The 22,547-nt window shown below is 44.3% G+C and overlaps 1 protein-coding gene across 3 annotated transcripts in view; it reads right to left on the bottom strand.

Moving 5' to 3' along the window:
- Positions 1-22,547, bottom strand: part of ERICH6 (glutamate rich 6) — a 176,012-nt gene that overhangs the window by 38,412 nt on the left and 115,053 nt on the right. For all 3 annotated transcript variants that reach the window (XM_069213356.1, XM_069213357.1, XM_069213358.1), the window contains exons 10-11: positions 5,813-5,898; positions 1,199-1,351 (exon numbers count right to left, since the gene is read on the bottom strand). In XM_069213356.1, coding sequence (XP_069069457.1) covers positions 1,199-1,351; positions 5,813-5,898 — 239 coding nt within the window. The remainder of the gene's footprint in view (positions 1-1,198; positions 1,352-5,812; positions 5,899-22,547) is intronic.

The following is a 22,547-nucleotide window of genomic DNA, read 5'->3' as shown; positions in this document are numbered from 1 at the left end:
CATAACATATGTTACTAATGCCAAACTTGATGGGAATTACTTAATCCTTTGGTTTAGGTGCATTAACCCAATTAGTTACTTTAGCACTTAAGTGAAAAGTCTGCAAGAAACAGATAAGAAAACAGTTTTATGCTGCATAATGCAACAAAGCAAACAAGCATTTGCAATGCAATGGGTCTCGAGTTCGCTCGAGTTAGAGCTATTAGCGTTGTAAATTCCTAACTGGACTTTTCTTGCCACATAATTTGCAAATGAAAAGTAAAACAGTTGACATAAGCAAGCCGATTCAAAGCACCGCGGGCATCATGAGCATGCGCGCAAAGAAGAGTCACAAATGGAAAAAGAAGTTCGCTCGCAGTCAGACATATCAGCAAATGTGCAATTATCCATGTAACAGGGCCAATGTCCAAGGTGGTAACAAAATGCCACATGGAGGGACAAACATAAAGCATTTACCAATGATGACAAGGATTTTTGAAAGGCAAGCCCATGAACTAGTGACAGTGATGGGCGTGGTTAAAAGGCCACAGATAGATTACAACATCAGAGCACTTGCACCTTGCGCGCTCCACCTAATAAAAGCCCACAGATAGATTACAATACGTCAGAGAGCTAGCGCGCTCGACCTAAAATCTGCAGCCCTCAAGTATGTAAAGCAGGGAGTTTTTGCGTCCGTTTAAGCTTTCCAATTTTCAGAGACAATGGAATTTGTGAAATGCCTTCGATACTTGTTCTTTTCTTCCCTTTTCTTCATCTAGTAGATTCTGCATTACAGATATTTATGAGGGATAAACTAGTCTGTATAATGTTGAAAAAAATACACCATTTAATTTCTTTGTAGACTACAGACCAAAAAATAAATTATGATTTGGTAGTTATATGTGTGCATGTGGGCCTAAATTATTTGTTGCCTAGATGAGCATGTTTCCCTGCCTGCATTCTGTTCCGTATGTGTCTGTTTTATATGTCTGTGCGCCTTGATTGTTGTCTGCGCATACTCGATAACTAAGCCAGGCTTATTTGCTTTGGCAACGCTTGTATTCTAAGGCTGCATATCTCCTGGCTGGTGTATGGTGCCATAAGGAACGGCCTCAGCTTAGACTGTTGCCATTTGTGTACACAAAGTAAAGAAGGAAAACAGCAGGTACAAATAAAGCTAAAAGGGTTAACTTTAAGCATGCATTTTACAAGAACGTACCAGACATTTCCATTCGGATGGTAACAGGTGCCTTTGCCACTGGATCCAAAGAGTGCTTGAATTCTTGCGTCACGGGACTTCTCTTCCTGGACAATGCACAAAAAATCTTTCCCGACATGCGTTACGATTATTGCCAGGTTTCCAGATGGATAGCTACATTGAGGTAAGGTCACCACACTAATATGATTTATTTGTACGTTAGTAACAACACTCAGACCTAAAAGCAAAGCCGCCTATTATTTTTTTCAATATCTATTTTTTCCTCCATTGCATAAATTGCTTCTAATGCCTTCGTAAAAATAGCAAGTTCCCCAGAATATGAAAGTTTGAATAAGGAAAACTCATAAATCTACTCAAGTTCACAGGAGCACTTTACAGGTGTGGATTTATGGTTCCCTCAGTGGTTCGGGTTTGTTCCCTATGGAAATCATTAATTCAAGTAGTGTGTCTGGAAAACTGTGCCTGTCGCATCTTTCCAGGAATGTTACTGCGAATGTCACGTGACATTTTTAGTTCTGGCCTTTGACAATACCTTTCCTTATAATTTTATTTAAATTATATGTATAATATACTTTGGTCTGTTATTGTGTCATTCACATTTTGCTTCTGCCCCCTACAGCATACAGCACGTGGCAATGGGTCAGCCTACTTCAGCCACTGGCGTACTTCACTTTGAGTGACTGCATTTAGCTCCGTAAGAATGAGCACGTCCGTAAAGAAGCTGCTAGAATTCACAACAATAATAATTAAATATGCTTGTGAGTTTCTGGCATTGTTACGTGGACACTATACATTATCTCCATGTGAGATGAGGGACATATGTGTCTGTCCCTTCAGGACAAAATTGGTAACTTGCTCCATACCTGAGCCAGGAAGGATCTTCTGGGTTGTATTTATATAATGCTTGTAAAAACGTAACAGATTAATTAGTATATTGTTTAATGGATAAGTGAATGGACAGAAAGATGGGTAAAGACGGGCTGATGCTTAATTTATGAATAGATGTAAGGGTTTATGGGTGTAGGTTATGACTCCTACCTTGTTATCTCTTTTGCGTCATTTTTCACTCTACTTTCTTGTCTCTCACATTTACAGGATCCAAGGAAAACAGCTCTTCACTTTCGCTTTGCAAATTTTCTCACTTACTCACACAATTCCAAAGCCACCAGGTCAGCCCTGTGAAATATTTATTTGAAAGAAAGAGTTCCTACATAAACTGGCTATATTTTCTGGAGGATGCTGCTCTAGACAACAGATGTTACAACGGTACACATTCTATCGTCTTCTGAAGAATGAGGAAGTTCAAACTATTACTGATCTGTAGTACATGCACAAACCTGTTATGGAGTTACATTAACCCTCCCAGCTATCACACTGGATTTCTCAGGACACTCTAGATGAAAGAGGACTCATAATACCAGGCTCTCGTACAAGGAGCAAAGTTGTTAATACTTACACAATGGCATGGTATATTTTCTGTGTTCTGCTGGGACAGGGAGCCATCAGACTACTACTTGTTTCTAGCAGACTTAAAGGGCTGAATATCAACTGGGAAAGAGATAATATCAAGTTTTTTTGGGTCATTTGGAGAGAAAGAAACCTATTAATCAGTTTGCCCCGTGATGCAGAAATGGGAGGCAACGCACGCCTGAAGGAGGCCCTCAAATGGTGTATCTCAAGGGTAGTTATTATGTTAATCAAGGTAAAACTCTGGGTGTGGCTTGGCCACACGTCTGTCACATTGAAGCTGAATTCTGAGATCCATCACGACTCTGTTCACACGGTTTGGTTTAATATGGTTCTCGTAAGTAGTCCGGTTCTGGTCATAGAAAGGCAGCACAAATGTCTGGCAAAATTTCTTCCCTGGTGGATCTCTCGCACCACACACACATACTCTGTTGAGTTCATGTTGCAAAGGTGGGCTCTCAAACCTGGTGAAGGCAGTTCTTTTTCCCTCTTTAGATGCTAGACAAACCCTAAATGAGCAGTTTATTTCTGAGTTAATGTCTCTCCGATGTTCTGCTTACAGATTTTACTATTAATGGTAGTTTGATCTGAAAAGCATTGTTTCTTTGAATTATGTACACTGCACAAATATATGACACTAATATTGCTGAAAAAGTGTGATAACACCAACCATGACATGTGTCTCCAGTGTTCCCTGAGCGAAGTTGATTTTTTCCATTTTATATGGAAATGCCCCCTCCCATGAAACAAATTTGCAGTGAAATGTTAGAGAAGATTAAAAGCGGTATTGATAGGACTATCCCAAGAACCCAAATCTATACCTGTTGGGTTGGTGCCTAAATCAAGGGACAGTAAAATAAAGAAGACATTTATATTAGCCCAACGGAGCGTAAGCCATGGCATCGATGAAGAGGGCAGCTATTCACTGAAAGAATGGTTGGCTGACGTAGACTAATGATTGAAGGGTGAGGCGGCACAGAGAACACTAGAAGTAAAAAGAAACAGCATGAAGATCTAGAAGACTGGAGGGAATGTGTTGATGCTCTTTGATTCACCAGACAAGAGCCCGATGCCTGAAACTATGGGTCCAATCATAAGTTGGGTGGACCAGTATTCCAGAGAGGGAACATGTCTGTCCAATTACAACTCATCCTGGTAAAATTCCATGATGATCATGTCTCGGGCACTGCCTAACTCCTTCTGTCACAACTCCATCTTGTGCCCTATGTGCCGTGTATTTTACTCGCTGGACTCATGTCACCCGTCCTTTGTGGTGCCTCGCAATCCGGAGCACTGCAAGTCATCCTTCCCTTGTGGTGCCTTCCTGTCTCAAACACTCCATGGAAGCCTGAATCATTGACCCTTTTCTTCTGTTGCTAAGCAAATTTAGTCTGTTTTGCACCTGCAGATTATCACAAGACTGTTAGGACAAGTTACGTTATGCACTGTGACCCATTGAAGTGTACTATTGTGTACTTGGGTTTCCGTGATACTTGTTAATTGTTGCCAATTACCGCTTGCACCTGCCACCTGCAGGCCTCATAGCCGTTGTTTGTAACATGTGACTTTCCACAGGTTCTCATGAATATTCCACGCTTCCACGTGGGATATGTGCCTTCTGGAACACTCTTTTCTTCAAGCATAAATATCCCCCTCTGAACCTGCATTGGCGCTTGGCCTCATTCCAGTCCTATGTAAGCATATTCTTTGCACTAACCTCCTAAGGCACCCGGAACTTCCAGCGCTCTAGTCTTCAAAGCCTTCCTGATGATCCTGGCATCTGCGGTGCTTCCAGTGTCTTCCTTCATGATGTACGATTCCACCTCCTCTTCAGCTTCTTGCACCGAGTCGCCGCCGTCTTCAGATTCCAGTTAAATTACTAGACATAGCTAAGTACTTTCCCCACAGGATAGTGCACACTAATCCATAGGTTAGCAAATAATTCAAAGACTGATTCCTATAAGTATTAGCCCCCATGAGGCCCAGCTCTCTGAACTCTATTGTACCCAAACTGAAAGTTTTCCACTGTGTTTCTTGACAAGCTTTATTTTGGGAGAAACTTCTAGACCTTGAAGTTGTATTCAGTCTGAATCGAAACCTTGTATGCTCCGGAGTGCCAGAAAATCTTGAGTTTATATTTGAAATGGTTTCTCCTCTCTCTCATGCAATATTTATGATGAAGTCCGTAAGTGTACATATAGTGTACACAACTGAGAGATAATTTTGCCTTGTAATTTATGGGTAACTTTGCCTCTTGTTGTTTCAGTGTATCACACCTGCATTGAAGATAACAAGGTCCAGGGAGTCCCAATCCCACTAGGCAGTACATGAGACAGAAGAGCAGACCACCCCCTCGTTGATGCAAGTTCATCTTTTCTTGTTTTATCCCATCCCCCTTTTTTGGAACCAGACATTTGTTACTTGTTTCACTAAGCTGCCCCAGCTGGGATTTGAGGTCCAGCATCGTCTCCGCGGTTGGAACCAGGTGAGTGTGTGACACCTTGACATGACATGAGGGGGGGGGGCCAAAATGCCATCTACATACCAGCATGCAGCCAGTGCTGTCCCCTGACAGACTCCTAACACATGCCTCCTGCCACGTTCCCTGCCGTGACCTTGTGCTCATGTACACTATCTGTTCACATAAGATGGTAAAAGGGAGCAGATTTGCCCCTGCATGCATTTTTGGACACAGTGATTCTGGGTTCACATGTTATTTCCTATTCTGGGGTCAAATATTCGTAAAAGCCACTTTTGTGTTCAGGATACAAGCCAAAACATTATTTCAGCAACACAGTATCCTGCACACAAATGTGGCCAACTTTACATTGAGGTCAATATGTAAATGGCTAGGATGAATATTCAGTTACTGTGCTCTATATTACTGCTACAGGGCTAAGGTTCTACCAAGTGCCCTCCATGCCCCATGGGGAGGTGGCCATGCTCTCTGAAGTTTTTGAATACTGCGGTTCGTGGAAAATTGCAGAGGTATTACCAATTTCCACTTTACATATTTTTTTCTCTTTGTGGATAGCTTTGCATTGTATTTCACTTGAATGATTCAGGTTAAATACCTTATTAAAGATAATAAAAAAAGATATAGTAAAATCGGGTGCATGTTTACATAACAACAACAGAAAAGGATACAATAATTGGGCTGTTGCATCTGGAAATATAGTAAGAAATTTGACGCCATTCTTGTAGTATCTTTCCAAGAACTGCCTGGGCATCAGCTGTTAAAAAAATAAGAAAATGCATTTTTAGCTCTTTTTGTATTTTTTTTCCAGTCATCGCTGTCTGCTTAAAGTATGTTCTCAAGTTTCACAGTAATTAAAAGCCAGTAGTATGCACGAAGAAGAATCATTTTCCTGTGATGTACATTAAAACCTAAGGGTTTCTATATCCGTTGTAAGGACGTCTGCATGCTGGGCAGCACGTGTACTGTTTTACACAGTGGTTATTTCTCTAAAATTGAGGTTATGACTGACACATTTTCTTCTTTTTATTTTTGTGGCATATGCTTCCATGACATTTTTTTAAAACACGTAAGCTTTACATTTGCTTGTCAAGACCAGACCTATTGGCTTTATCAATGTTTGGTTAAGTAAGGTTTCACTCAGGAGCAGCTCACATTGCTAACGAGGGGCGGGGCAGCGCACGCACGGGTTGGGGTGGGAAAGGTGTAATTAATAATAATAATAATAATAATAAAAATTACCTGAATCGTCGCCACCATCACCACCGCGCTGCTCTTCTCCTGCAGACAGGCTGCAAGCACAGGCTCCCAGACTGCCCTGCGGCCAATCCTGATGCTGCTCAGAGCAGCATTAGGATTGGCTGGGAGCACCCAAGCCTGTGCCTGCTCTATGCAGCCCGGCAACACTGTGCCGGGCTGGAGAGAGGCTACTGCGCATGTGTGTTTGGCCTGCCCAAGACAACCTGCGCAGTGAGGGGAAGTGCTGTGGAGGAGCCGCGCCTGGTTTCACTACTGTTAACACTGATGTCACGTGGAAAATATTGAAAATTACAACTATGTCGAAAACACATTTTGTCTCCAACAGCCTCCACACTGATTTGACTTGAAATTAAATTTCATGAATAAGATCGTGTTTATGTAGCTGTAAAGTCAAAATTGGACTGCTGCTTGAGGCGTTTATGGGCTTTATCTCCCCGTAAAGTAGGCTGTCATTATACCCCTGACTGTGGAAGGACGGTGGGGTTGGGGATTACTCCACCATCAAACGTAGAGTCCTTTCACCCACCCAAGCAACGGCTGAGGAGTCTGCCCACTGTACTGGGGAAGGATCCATGCAATCCAGTACCATTCCAGGGTGTTCGGAGCACACTCATCTAGAGAAGAACGCAATGGAAGGGAGACAGGTTTTAGCAACGCTCTGGCTACGTGAAGGATCAAGGAAATACATGGTTTAACCTGCACCTGTGCCTCTGGATACAGAAATATAACTGACTGCTTGATTTGTATCGGTGCTGGGTTGATCAAGAGACAGCACGTATTGTTTTCAGAAAAGAGGAGACATGATTTGCTGACCTCACTTTATTCATCTGTAAAGCAATAGGGAGCACAAGCGTGATGCAAACCCCAACTGGATTTTAAAGTCTGCCTTTACTTGAGACTAGCAGCTCCTGCTGACTGTTATGTCTGGGAAGAGGGAAGTATATGAGGGACCTGGTGCCAAAGATCCTCTCCTTTCTCCTGCTGGTGCACCCAGAGTGAAGATCGGAAAAGAATTACTGCATGTGCAATGCCAGCTCAATACCACATTGGGCCTATTCTGAGATGGGCAGTTAATTCCTACCTGTGTGTAAACCCCTGTTTATGCACGGGTTGGAGTTATGAGTTATTGGGTATTTAATGCATCTGATAATTATCAGATGCGTTAAATAACTCAATGAGTTAAATAACTCCATCTTCATTAAATTTAGGCAGGTCAAACCTACTGAAATTTAATGGGGGAAAACCTTATGGTATGTTCCACATCATCTGGATTTTGGTGCATTAAATCACAACATCTGCATGTGATTCCCCAAGAACTCGTAATGGCTGTCATTTGTTACACTGGATAAAGTACCCTGTAGTATTGTTATTTATCTGGTGTGATAAACACCACCTATACTCGTAATCAGGGCCAATATGGAGAAGCCATTATCCTTTCAGATGTGCCCTTGAGACGACAGACCTCACGGGACAGTCCATTTCTGCATGAACCTAAAGCCCATCATTCCTGGAAAATTAGAAACCACCATTTCCCATTATGTGCCATCGACAGCCTCTGACTGCACCATTTCAGGTAAGGCTGAGGCTTGCTGCTGAGACCTACTGGACAAGTATGAGAGTTTGTCATGCTGACAGAGATGTGGGGGAATTCAATTATGGCATCCCTCAGTATATGAAGATTTGCTATCCAACTATTCTAGACTCCTCACATACAAGTTACTGCCTTGTTCCAAAATTATGACCTGTGGCATCTAGTGGCAATTCCAGGTGGGTAACAGGTCCAGCCCACAATTTGCTCTTGTACCTCAATGTTTAATCCTGCTTCCTTTAAGACCCCTGTGGGTAGGTCCTCCATTGCATGTACCTCACCTTTTGATTTTTGGAAGCCTCACTGCTGCTGGGACACACTTGTACCATTCCACACTCTTTCACTGGGGCATACATGACCTGACATCTTCAACACCTCCTACCCCATCTTATTCTGGGTGTGCCTTCTGTGCAAGGTGAGTGACCAGAATCCCTCAAATGATTCAATGGACTTAGCTGCTGTTTTCACCCAAACTGCACAATCTACTGTGGATTTACCTCGCACCTAAGGGCCATTACCTTTCCCACCAAAGCACACTTCTAGTTTTTGGATAAGGTAGTGCATTGCTGGGAAGGGAACAGAGTACTTGAGGCCGTGTGGTTGGCTTGTCAATTGTTTACTGCATGGACACACTTACTTATGCCCAGTGCTTTACATGGAAAAATAGAAGTGCAGGTACTCTGTAATAGAGTACCTGCTTGTTTCTGAGAAGTGCCGGTACTCTCCAATTAAAAGTATTACGTTTTTCCTGAGATATGCCGGTACTCTCCCTTTCAAAATAAAAAAGTGCCAGTACTCAGTACCGGAGAGTACCGGCCCATTTAAAGCACTGCTTATGCCTAAATACCTGTGGAGAAAATAAATGGGGTCCTGGCCTGACTCGCAATGGAGTAGGACGCGGATCTCTGTCTCTCTGGTCCCCCGTGATAACTCTTGTGTCATCCATAGCACTGGGGCTAGCCGGCACTGCATGATAGTGGGGGAAGGTGTCCCTACTGCTGCCCCCCTACTTATTGCTTTGACCAGGTGGGTCATATCAAGCTAATTCCGACCGGAGCAAAGAGGCCCTGTTGTGCAGCCCAGCCTCCCGGCACCCGCCACCTTGAGAGCCGTGGCCTGCGCTGTTCCACTGCTTGAGGCTTTGTGGTAGCCCTCACTCCCCCGGGTGGGCACTGAACCAGGACTCTTGACCTTCTGTTGAGTTGGTGCATGGGGGAGCTCTGTTCTACTCAGTGCTGTGTTTGCCCGGCCGACCACCTTCACCACCCTCACTTCATTGCTGACTCGCACAAGCACTGATCCTTGTGGCAGCGCCCAGGAGCGACCCTACACACGGTGAACTGACAAGCAGAGAGCACAGCGGAGAGACCAGCAACTTCACCAGGGGCAACACCGGCGATACCTGGTCAGAGCGGAGAGGCAGAGTGGCATTCAAAAGTGTGCACTATCTAGCGGCAGGTGCTGGAACCCTCATAAGATAAAGGTCGAGGAGATGGAGGCTCCGGTAGGGAGTACAAGAAGAAGGTGAGCTGCTGCACACCGACGCCCTGCGCCTCCACCCTTCAGAGTTTAACGGCCCCAGGCACTGAGACAGCCCCGCAGTACTATTGGCAACCTCCATGCGGGGACACTCATTGGGGACTGAGGAGCTCCCTACAGGCCCACAAAAAAGGTCTTTCGCACTCCTGGGAACCTTAGGGCCCCTGGCCTGGAGGATAATATAAACTTTGTGCCCCCCCCTCCCCCGGTGATCCTCAGCAGCATTTAACGCTGCCTAATTGCCTCAGTGGGCAGTTGAACTTGGCAGCCACGTGTCCCCCACTGTGCAGATTCCCTGGACAGTCTGGGACTGGCACAAGAGAGCAGGGGCTAATGGGGCAGACATATTGGCCCTGCTGATTGCAGCAGCCTGCACCTTCTCCCGCAGTGTGCTGTCTTGGGGGTGCTTGGGGCCATTTTCTTCTGCGGAGACAAAAGGCCTGTAGGTCGAGGTGACTCTTAATATGCCCCACTGAGACATCTGCATATCATCCCTCCCCGGCCCACACCCATGTGCGTGCAATGGGGTTGTTATGCACCATTCAAACAGCCAGCCAGTAGTGCCTTGGGCTGAGCACGCCTGATATTTGTGAGAGGGGCATGTCCTTCACCGCAACAACACAACCTCATTGGCAGAGGGATCGATGGAAGCATCACAGGAGTGAACACCCTATCGATCTTGAACGCAGGATGCCCTGAGGAAATTACTCTCCCAGCATTTCTTGATAGCTCTGGTCTTGGCCACACCCCTCACCACTTGTACACCAGGCCCCTCTCTTAGCCCCACTGGTGCAGGGGCACAAGCACAGGGAGACTCGTCGAATGTTTAACATGGTGGAACCATCACTGGGGTGGACCCTCTGAGCCTTTCCTTCGTGTGGTCAGCTGGCGACCTCCCACTGCCATGCCACTCAATAAAACTACGAAGGAGACCCCTGTGACCTCCTTTTGGAATAAAACGTCCTCCAAAGAAATGGAAAAGGCAACTATGTTTCAGGACTCTCCTGTGGAGGCTCCCACTCCAGTTCCCATCACAGAGGATTTCATGACCAATTTTCTTCAAGAAATCCGCTTCGAAATTGGCCCCCTCAGAACGGACTTTAAGACCTGCATCAGAGACCTTAAAAAAGATGTGTTGGAACTACGGGAGCGAGCAATGACATACAATAGATGCCAGGCCGGACAATTATGAAATGTTGTGGTGATGAGTCATGGCCTTTGAGGACCAGCACACTGAACTCCAGGCCAAACAAGAAGACCTGGAGAAACGAAGCCAATGGAATAACATCTGTATACGGGAGGGGGAAGGGTCCCGAAGGGGTTGGAGGGCACGGACATTATGGCATTTACAACAGCCCTTCTCCAAGCGATCGGGTGGACACAGGCCACCTCCCCTGATGTTGGGCAGAGCACACCGTGTGAGATCTGCACCAAATTGCTCGGGTTTGTGTCTCCAGACATTCTAACACATGACCAATTTTGACAGAAAAGGAGGCCATCCTTCGGGCGGCTATGAAAAAAGCAGACTTGGTCTTTTGGGGACATGCCATCCAAGTGTTCTAAGACCGTTTGCCTATAACCTTACGACATAGAAGAGACTTTAAACTGGTCACGGACCAACTGAGGGCTTTGGACACTAACTATCAATGGTGCCATCTCTTCACCCTGCTTTTCACCTGGGAAGGCAGAAGACGCTCTGTGCGCACCCTTGCAGAGGCGAGGGGCCTGCTGGAGATGATGTCCCCAGAGTGGGATGGGTCCACGTCCCCAGCTCCAGATACACTTAGGGAACCTTTGAGGCCCATATGGACCACCGTCGGACTTCAACGCCTTGCTAAAAGCCTAACAGAGACAACTACACAGGACACGAAGCGGGACATCAGCAAACACCTCTGCAACACGGACAAAGAAATGTCTCTGGCCCCCTCCACTGCTGGCTCCACATGATAGGCCCATTGTGGTGATGGATGGACTTTTTTCCATTCTTGGGAATGGAACTGTGGGGGGCCAGTGAGATGTACTGGTGACCTCAGCTTTTGTCTCTAAGTTAACTTTTGATGGTCTTCCCCACATGTTTGCCACCCCAAGAGGATGACTCCTCCAGAGACGTACAGGCACCTTGATCCCAGTCTCTGTGGGAAGCTGATGCGCAAGTTGGACTCTGTTGGTCTGCAGTTGTTGTTTGGCTATCTTTAACTTCTTTTCAGGTCTTCAGACAAATGTGGGGGCTGGGATAGTTGGGAGCAAACTATGTTAATAGTATTGTTACTGGGTGCATTGTACAGGAGGGTGAATCACAGGTAGGGGTTAAGCACAGCACACATTGATCCACCCCCACTATCTCACTTTCCTCCTATAGGTATTGTATTGTACTGTAATCGTATTTATATAGCGCTTACTACGTCTGACGAGGCGTCAAAGTGCTTTTCGATGAGTAGCACGCTACTCTGGAACCCAACAAGAATTAGTGATGGATTAGTATTGGGAAATAATGAGTACAGTTTTAGTATTATTATGAGTTAATTTGAGCTGCGGATATGAGAGTTTGTTAGTTAGATTGACTGGAGTAATGGAGGGGTGGAGGAGGAAAGAAATCCAGAAGTGTTAATTGGGAGTATATCCTTCATTTACTCAACCCAAAGGCTTGGGATGAGTAAAGGGGGGTGGAGGAGGGAAGAGTATGTGGAAGGGTTAGGGAGAGCATAGTAGCAGGGTGAGATAAAAGCGGGAGAATTTAGTAGGGTTGTGTGGGAGGTTACAGTAGTAGAGTGAGGTTTAGTGAGTTAGATGTGGAAGCGTAGGGAAGAGCTTAGGCAGAGTTATTTAGGAGATGAAAGTAGTAGAAGGGATTTGGGATGAGTCAGAGTGAGAATGGAGGATAGTTTGATAGAGACATGACATATGATGATGAGTAGATAAGTATGATAAGATGAGAGCAGGAATTCATAGATATCTAGTATAACAACCCACCCAGGAGCCATGCAATGATCCACGAACATGCCAAGCACAGAAACAACATATACACATACATATATATATATATATATATATATACACAGGGAGTGCAGAATTATTAGGCAAGTTGTATTTTTGAGGATTAATTTTATTATTGAACAACAACCATGTTCTCAATGCACCCAAAAAACTCATTAATATCAAAACTGAATATTTTTGGAAGTAGTTTTTAGTTTGTTTTTAGTTTTAGCTATGTTAGGGGGATATCTGTGTGTGCAGGTGACTATTACTGTGCATAATTATTAGGCAACTTAACAAAAAAAAATATATACCCATTTCAATTATTTATTATTACCAGTGAAACCAATATAACATCTCAACATTCACAAATATACATTTCTGACATTCAAAAACAAAACAAAAACAAATCAGTGACCAATATAGCCACCTTTCTTTGCAAGGACACTCAAAAGCCTGCCATCCATGGATTCTGTCAGTGTTTTGATCTGTTCACCATCAACATTGCGTGCAGCAGCAACCACAGCCTCCCAGACACTGTTCAGAGAGGTGTACTGTTTTCCCTCCTTGTAAATCTCACATTTGATGATGGACCACAGGTTCTCAATGGGGTTCAGATCAGGTGAACAAGGAGGCCATGTCATTAGATTTCCTTCTTTTATACCCTTTCTTGCCAGCCACGCTGTGGAGTACTTGGACACGTGTGATGGAGCATTGTCCTGCATGAAAATCATGTTTTTCTTGAAGGATGCAGACTTCTTCCTGTACCACTGCTTGAAGAAGGTGTCTTCCAGGAACTGGCAGTAGGACTGGGAGTTGAGCTTGACTCCATCCTCAACCCGAAAAGGCCCCACAAGCTCATCTTTGATGATACCAGCCCAAACCAGTACTCCACCTCCACCTTGCTGGCGTCTGAGTCGGACTGGAGCTCTCTGCCCTTTACCAATCCAGCCACGGGCCCATCCATCTGGCCCATCAAGACTCACTCTCATTTAATCAGTCCATAAAACCTTATAAAAATCAGTCTTGAGATATTTCTTGGCCCAGTCTTGACGTTTCAGCTTGTGTGTCTTGTTCAGTGGTGGTCGTCTTTCAGCCTTTCTTACCTTGGCCATGTCTCTGAGTATTGCACACCTTGTGCTTTTGGGCACTCCAGTGATGTTGCAGCTCTGAAATATGGCCAAACTGGTGGCAAGTGGCATCGTGGCAGCTGCACGCTTGACTTTTCTCAGTTCATGGGCAGTTATTTTGCGCCTTGGTTTTTCCACACACTTCTTGCGACCCTGTTGACTATTTTGAATTAAACGCTTGATTGTTCGATGATCACTCTTCAGAAGCTTTGCAATTTTAAGAGTGCTGCATCCCTCTGCAAGATATCTCACTATTTTTGACTTTTCTGAGCCTGACAAGTCCTTCTTTTGACCCATTTTGCCAAAGGAAAGGAAGTTGCCTAATAATTATGCACACCTGAAATAGGGTGTTGATGTCATTAGACCACACCCCTTCTCATTACAGAGATGCACATCACCTAATATGCTTAATTGGTAGTAGGCTTTCAAGCCTGTACAGCTTGGAGTAAGACAACATGCATAAAGAGGATGATGTGGTCAAAATACTCATTTGCCTAATAATTCTGCACTCCCTGTATATACACACACATACACACACACACACACACACACATGAATACACACACATATGCACATACAATACATAATTAGAACCATGGGTACAATATACTTAGTCAAACAGGTTTAAAGAGTGTGTGTGTATTTTATTGTTATGACATAGTAGCGATACATATTTTCTAAAGAAACTATAAATAAATAGAAATATACACATAATCTGAAAAAATATTTATCAACATAGGCATATGCAGTTCATAGTTGTTTGAATATGGTGGTTATGAAGGAAAGAGCCAACTCTTGAGTAGTTTTCTGAAGACAAGAAAGGATGTACCACCTATAGTCTTTTTCTTGTATGGTGGTGTTCTAAGGCGGGGTGCCAATCTTGAGCGGAGGTTTCTTTGTTGAATGTATTTGGTAATTTTGTTTTTGATAAAAAGTGGTCCTGTTCCATGTATAGCTTTGTGGGTGATACAAAGCAGCTTGAAAGTGCATCTTCTGGCAACGGGTAACCAGTGTAGTGCTCTCAAGGCAGGGGAGATGTGGGCTTGCAGCTTTACATGTAATAGTAGCCTGGCTGCGGAATTCTGGATACATTGTAGTTTTTTCATAACAGCTAGAGATGATCCGTGGTAGAGGCCATTGGCATAATCCAGTTTGGATAGTACAAGCGAGATAGTAGCTTGCACCTTGTGTGGGAATCCGAGGTGGGGGAAGATGCGTCGTAAAGTCTTCAAGGTGATGAAGCTTGTTTGTGCTAATTTTTCCACTTGGGCATTCATAGTTAACTTGGAATCCATGGGGATTCCTAGGTTTTTAACTTCCTTGGATAATTGAGGAGGTGGTCCGAGATCGTCAGGCCAGACGCACACAGGGTCATAATTTTTCCAGTCACCACATATGAGTATTTCTGTTTTGGAGGTATTTAGTTTGAGATGGCTCCAGGTCATCCACTGATCAACGGCTCTGAGGCAACTGAAGATTTGGGAGTTTTCAATGTTTTTGGGGCATTCTAATTTAAGTAGTATTTGTGTGTCATCTGCATAGGTGTAGCATGTGAGATGGAAATCATTGATCAGTTCTGGTAAAGATATCATGTAGATGTTGAAAAGCAAAGGCGAGAGATTGACCCTTGGGGGACCCCTGCTTTTGTGAGGTAGGGTTCGGACGAGAAGGGGGGTGAGTGGATGATATTAGATCTTTTTTGAAGATAGGAAGTAATCCAGTTGAGAGCAATCCCTTGTATGCCGGCTTCGTGGAGTCTTTGAGTTAGGGTGTCATGGTCAACCGTATAAAAAGCAGCCGAGAGGTCCAAGAGAAGCAGTGCAGCAACTCCATTTCGGTCTACTGTGTTTTTAAGATCATCCCAGATTGCTATGAGTGCCGATTCAGTGCTTCTTCCTGGGTGGAATCCAGTTTGGAAGTCTGAAAGTATAGAATTGTCTTCAATGAATTGTGACATCTGGGCGAATGCTGCTCTTTCTATCAATTTGCCCAGGAAAGGTCCATTTGTGATTGGTCTGTAGTTGTTGGGGTCTTGCGGGTCTAGGTTTGTTTTCTTTAATAAAGGTCGTATGTATGCCTTTTTTAGGTCTACAAGAAACGTTCCTGTAGTTAAAGAGTTGTTGATGATTCTTCTTACAGGTGTGGCAGCAGAAGTAGATAGAAGAATGTTCTTGAAGATTTGTGGTGGGCAAGGGTCAGAAGGGCAACCAGAAGGTCTATTTGCTTTGACCAAATCCATAAATTCATCCTGGGATATTTGTTTGAAGGACTGTAGAGGTTGGGTTGGTTTATTCTTAGAGGGTATTTTAGGAAGGGGGTTGGTGCTGATGGCTTTCTTCTGTTTTAAATAGGAGTCCAATGTGTGTGCCTTGGTTGTGTAGTGAGTTGCCAATTTGTTAGTGAAATCTTGAGTAGTGGGATGACTTCCTTCCATGCATGTAGGTTTTCAAAATTCATTGAGAATTTTGTAAAATTCCTTGGTTGTAGATTGAGCACTCTGAATTCTGTCTGAGTAGTATCTTTTTTTAGCTTTTTTGATTGATGATATGTATATTCTGTTAAGTTTGTGTAGCTGCAGTTTGTCTTGACTGTTGTTTGTTTTGAGCCAGGTCCGCTGCAACTTTCTGATTTGTTGCTTTATCTTTTTAAGTTCTGTGTTTCTCCAAGGTGTTGGTTTTCTTTTGTTGTGTTTAGTTTTTCTGAGTGGTATTAGGATATCAAAAGCTTCCTGTAGCCACTCAAAGTTTTGGCACAGAATTAATTGTGTCTACATCTGTTTTTGCTGTTAGTTGTGTTTCTAAGTGATCCAAATTGAGTTTGCTCCATGGTCGATTGGTGTATGTATGTAAGTAGTTGTGGGGTGTGTTGATTTGTGGAGTTGTATGTTGGAAAGTTATCATATGGTGGTCTGACCAAGTGATTGGCGTGATGCTATGAATAGTAACTAGTTCAGGCTTAGCAAAAATGACATCTAGGATGTGGCCAGCGATGTGTGTGGGATTGTGTACAATCTGATGTAGGTTCAATGCGCCTAGGCCAGTGGTGATAGCTTTTGGATGGGGCATATTGGGTTTGTCAAACCAAATGTTTAGATCCCCAAGAATGCATAGGTTGGAGTATAGTGTAATAAGGTTTGAGACTGTGTCTAGAAAAGTATCTGGGAATGTGGAGTTCTTAGGTGGAGGTCTGTAAAGGTGGAGAACGTTACAGGAGGAAGTTGGAGTAGGGTGGCATCTGGTAAGGAGGGCTTCACAACCTTGTATAGAGATGTTGTCTGTTTTACTGAGGTTCAATGCCTATTTGAATATAATAGCTAGTCCACCTCCTCTCTTGCCTATACAGTTTTGAGTGATGGTTTGATAGCCCGGAGGAACTGCTTCGTGCAACACTGGTGCCATGTCATCTCCCAACCAGGATTCCGTTATGAATAGTACGTCAGGTTGTGTGTCTGTGAGCAGGTCATAGATGTGGTGCTTGTTTTTTTAGAGTGATCGAGCATTTATGAGCTGGCAGTTTAGAAAAGGTGTGTTAGTGGTAGTGTTGTTTTGTTTATGAGAAGGGTAAGTAGTATAATGTGAGCTTGAAGCAGGAGTGTTGCTAGTTGTGATAACTGTTTGAGGCTCACAATAGTCTGGCTTTTCAATATAGTGTTCCTCTTCCAGCAGGTTAATGAGGCATTTTGTTGGGTCTGTGTGTGTGGGTGGTGGACTTGGTGGCTGAGAGAGCCTTGAGGAGTGTACTGTTTTTTGTAGGGTAGTTTTATTATGTAATAGACAAGGGGATGTGAGGTTGCTATGAGTGGCATGTTTTTTATTTTGTTTGCGTTTGTTTAGTGTGGATGGAGTATGGGTTAGGGGTGGTGGAGGACCATGTGGATCATGATGTAAGGCTCTAAATTGTGCAATGGAGGAGAGGCGAGTGAATGAAAGTTGCTGGGTTGGGGTGCTTGTGGTAGGTGTTTGTGAAGAGTGAGAAAGTAGGGGTGGATATAGGATGGAATTTGTATTCTTTGTGTAGTCCTGAGGGTGGGAGTGGGTATGACGATAAGTGTAACGTAGGTTTGTGTTGCTTTGATGTGCTGATGTTTGTGGTCGGTATTGTTTTTGTGGAATAGTGAGAGGGGATATTGATGTAGTTGTTTTTGGTGAGGGATTTGTATGTGAGTTAGTGCTGGTGAGTGGAATTTGAGTATTAGATGGGGTGTTGATGTGTTTTGGAGATTAATGTACGAGGTGTGTAAGAGGTGATGGGTGTGTGTCAGGGGAGTTAGTATTAGTTGCGATGACTGGAAGAGGTAATATGTGTAGTCTAGTGAAATGTGGGGATTGTATGGTTGTGTGTAATTGGTGAAGAGAGGGGAAGAGTGTTTGTAGATGGTGTGTTTGAAGGCAGGGTTTAGGCACTGTTATGATGACAGGTGGTCTGTGTGGAGCAAAAAGCAGACAGTGTTGTTGGTTAGTATGAGCAGAGAGTGTGTATCTGGAAGGCTGAGACTGAGAGGAATGTATACTGTAGTTTTGTATTCTGTGGGTGATGGCAGGTTGTGTTAGTGGGAATGGACAGAGTAGTGTTGGCTGTGAGAATGCAGGTGTTTGACTGTAGTAGTTGTGGGGGATATGTGTATATGTGTTGTATATAGGGTATTGTGTTGGTTGATGGGGCAATGCAATCTGCCTGTGGTCAGTTTGTGATGCATGAGTTGGATGCCTTTGTAGAACATGTGTTTGCATGTTGAGGGATGTGTAGGGGCTGGAACCAATCCTGGTCCATTGAGAATTGGGCAGCATTTCTGGCCCTAGTCCCTAGTTGTCCCGAACAGACCCAAACAGGCAGCTGCCCTTAGTCCTAGGCTTAAATAGCCCTACTGGCCAATAAGGAGCTGGTCCTAACCCTAGCCAATCCAATTTCAAGCCCTGATTCAACCAACAAATGGGAGACCCAGGCCTAATCACCAATCATAGCCCTATTCCTGACCACCAATCACAGCCCCAGCCCTAAAACCAGCAATCAATCAGAATCCCAGCCCTATCCACCAATCACAGCCCTAGAACCAACAGCCAATCAGAATCTCAGCCCTATCCACCAATCACAGCCCTAGAACCAACAGCCAATTAGAATCCCAGCCCTATCCACCAATCACAGCCCTAGAACCAACAGCCAATCAGAATCCCAGCCCTATCCACCAATCACAGCCCTAAAACCCTAGAACCAACAGCCAATCAGAATCCCAGCCCTATCCACCAATCACAGCCCTAGAACCAACAGCAAATCAGAATCTCAGCCCTAGAACCAACAGCCAATCAGATTCCCAGCCCTATCCACCAATCATAACCGCAGCCCTGAAGCCAGCAACCAATGAAAGACCATCTCCCAACAACCTATCACAACAACATATGCAACAACCAATAGGAACTTATATAAGGAGCAAGTTAACTGAAGTCCAGTCCCTGTGGTCAGGGGGAAAGGCAACTGCTGCTCTATTCAGAAACTCCTTGGATACAGACAGGCTGAATCCACACTTCCAAGCTAGCAGAGTCTACTTTCCAGGTAAGGGAGAGATTGTTTAAGTAACATACACTGGAATAGTGCTGGGTGCGTACTCTAAAATAGGGCTTTTTTAAAGGCAAAAATACAGGGGGGCAGACAGTTTTTGAGCACAATTTAAAATCACAGAAACAGATTAAAACAGTCTCCTAAAAACACACTCTGCAAGATGTATGTATCCTTTTTACTTAGAAGAGAAAAAAGGGGGGGGGGGAGGGTGGGGGGGAGGGGGTGTGCCACAAACTAGCAAGGCAATTCACACAGTCACGGCAAAAACTAATATAAAAAAAAACACTCCTTTAAAAGAGGCCAGGCTGCCTGAAACACAGAGAGTCCACAGTAAAACAGACACAGGTAGCTGAAATAAACACTTTTGAACAAATAATACTATTTACCCAGAAAAATCTCAGGGCTCCTTACCTAGGTCTTTTTGCAATCCTTAAACACTGGGATGTATCAGGACACAGGGGAGATGCACAGAGGCTCACAAAATGGAGGTGGCTGTCTTGGGCTTCCCTCCACAAACTTAAGGGGCTAGAGCAGGTGGGGGGGGTCTAAGGTGCAGCAGGGACTCAGGGAGCCAATCAGCTAAGTCCAGTCCCTGTGGTCAGTAAGGGTATTAAGCTACTTTCCCTAAATATCCATGGCCTCAACTCTCCAAACAAGTGTAAGCAAACCTGGAGCTATATCCTGCTCCATGATCCTGACATTGTCTTTTTACAAGAGACCCGCTTACGATGAGTGGATAGACATCTTAAGTACCCCGTAGGATACTGGGCACTCACCGGGTGTGGGTATATTTTGTAAATCACACTTTGGATCCAATATCACTAAAGTCATACAAGACAAAGAGGGACTTTTTTTGACCCTGCACATGACTCGAAGGAAACAGAAGCTCACACTGTTTAACCTCAATGCCCCTTACATTTCTGAAGACTCACATCTCCGTCGAGTCCTACACGAACAATTACAGGGGGCTGCGGGGGACATGATCGTGGTATGGAATTTTAATTTGGTATGGGATTCTGCCATGGACAGAACTTCTTCCTCCTATCAGGGCACGAGGGCCATGACAGCCCAATTGAAAAGGGAGATACTAGACCTGGGTCTCATAGATGCTTGGTGTTATAAACAACCTGACTCTAGGGATTACTTCTTTTATTCCCATGTCCACATTTCTTATTCTAGGATTGATTATCTCTTTGTGTCACATTCTCTTCAATGCACCTTAGACACTGCTGAGATTTGTGACATCTCCATTTCTAACCATGCACACGTTGAGTTAAAGTGGTCACCTTCTCCTTGCACGCCAGGACTGCCCTGCGGTGGCATCTAGCCCCAAGAGTTCTCTGTGTCCCGGTCAAAGTGGAGGAGATCCGTAGGGCACAGTTAACTATTTCACACACAACATGTAACAGGACTTCTAACTACCCACGCTACAGTGTGGACTTAAGGTCGCTATTTGGGGATAATATCTTCATTAGCCATAGCCCGAAACAGAGAGATGCATATATTTGGGGATGACTTGTCTGCAGAAATATAGATGCTAGAGCACCAAGACAAGCTGGCGCCCGGCGAATCGAGACACAACTACCAGTGCTGTGGGGGCAATGCGGGCACACAGGACGAACAGAGCACTCCTTTTTGGCACTCAAACAAAAGTACTACGAAGGGGCAACAAAGGGGGTACACTCAGGCCCATACATTGCTCCAAGCTCAGGCAAAAGCACATATCGCCATCTGCACATGGTGGCGGGAGACTGGGCGATCTCAGATTGCGACAAGCGTTCTATCATTATTACCAAACCCTTTACAATTGCGAAGTGGTCCCACAGGTGCTCATCCATGCTTATCTGGCGACCTGTGAGTGGGAGCCCCTACATCCCCAACATGCAGAGTTATTGTAGGTGCCAATCTCATTGGAGGTACTCAGTTTAGCTCTCCATGCCTCGTTACCAGCCAAGACACATGGGCTGGATGGCATACCGGTTAGATTCTACAGGCTATTTATTTCCGAGCTGGGCAAATGCCTGGTACGTCTGTTTAACTCATTTACACGTGACTGTCCTCAAACCATCCATGGCCGACGCAGACATTTCACTGATACCAAACCGGGAAAAAAACTGATGCTCTGCTCCTCTGATCGCCCTATTGCTTTAGTGAATACTGACACAAAACCCTTTACTAAAATTTTGGCCACTAAGCTAGAGCGCTATTTCCTACACCTTATAGACCAGGATCAGGTAGGTTTCATCCACAATAGACAGGGGGCTGACATCATCCATCAGGTTGCACATGTAGAATAAAAAGCACATTGTTACAATATCCCGGCATGCCTTCTGTTGCTTGACACAGAGAAAGCTTTCGACCGGGTTAACTGGGACTTTCTCCACACAGGTTTTGACTAGAATAGGCTTGGACACCCTTTATGAGCTCCAGAATTATGACCTCCTATGTAGCTCTGGTAGCTTACCCAACCAATCACTGTCCGGAGAGGCAAGAGACAAGGTTGCCCTTGCACCCCTCTTCTTGGCTTTAGCGGGAGAACCCCTGGCCATCATCATCTAGCGTTCTGACAGCATAGAGGGCATACCCTTTGGGAGTCAGAAACATAAGATCAACTTGTTTGCCGACAACCTCCTACTCATCCTCTCGCACCTGGCAACTTTCGTTCCGGCGGTTGGTGTCTAGCCTGAATGACTTCGCAATGTATCAAGCTTTAAGGTAAACATGGCTAAATCGAGCATTTGGCTTGCTCTACTTGTCTTGTCATACTTGTTTGTTCCACCAATATGTACTGTACCAGGTGTTATCTTCCCTTTTAGGTGTCTGTTGTGTCATTTTGCCCGAGGTAATCTATATATGCTATATTCTAAATAAATAAAAAACTCAGGCCTTTCTAAAGTAAGCCTAACTTCTTCTTCTACAAAGTCTCGAAGCTGCAGCCAGTACCTCTCCTATTAAACCTGACCAGTTCGGCTTTATAAATGTAAGTTTACCATCTAATAATGCGAAGACACTTGCTATAACACAAATAATATCACATACATTTACTTACAACTCACTAATGGCAAGGATTGCTTTAGAAGCAGAAAAATCTTTTGTAAAGTTCAATTGGCAAATTGTATTCAAAACTGTACCTTGGCATGGATTTGGCAGGACATTTTCCAGTATGATTAAACTCATGTATACAAGCCCAAGAACTACCATTACGTTTAATAACACATCTTTACACGGTTTTACAAAAGGGAAAGAGGCATTGTTGTCCGTAATTGCCACTGCCATGTGTTATATTTGATTGTATTTAACTAGAGCATTTGAATAGCACTTAAAACCTCTCAACCAAGTCAAGTGTTGTGATTTTCATAGGTT

Source organism: Pleurodeles waltl, chromosome 11 (assembly GCF_031143425.1).
Source record: "Pleurodeles waltl isolate 20211129_DDA chromosome 11, aPleWal1.hap1.20221129, whole genome shotgun sequence".
In the NCBI taxonomy this organism is placed as follows: Eukaryota; Metazoa; Chordata; class Amphibia; order Caudata; family Salamandridae; genus Pleurodeles; species Pleurodeles waltl.
The sequence above is the reverse complement of the archived record's forward strand: the minus strand, read 5'-3'. Positions and strand labels throughout refer to the sequence as shown.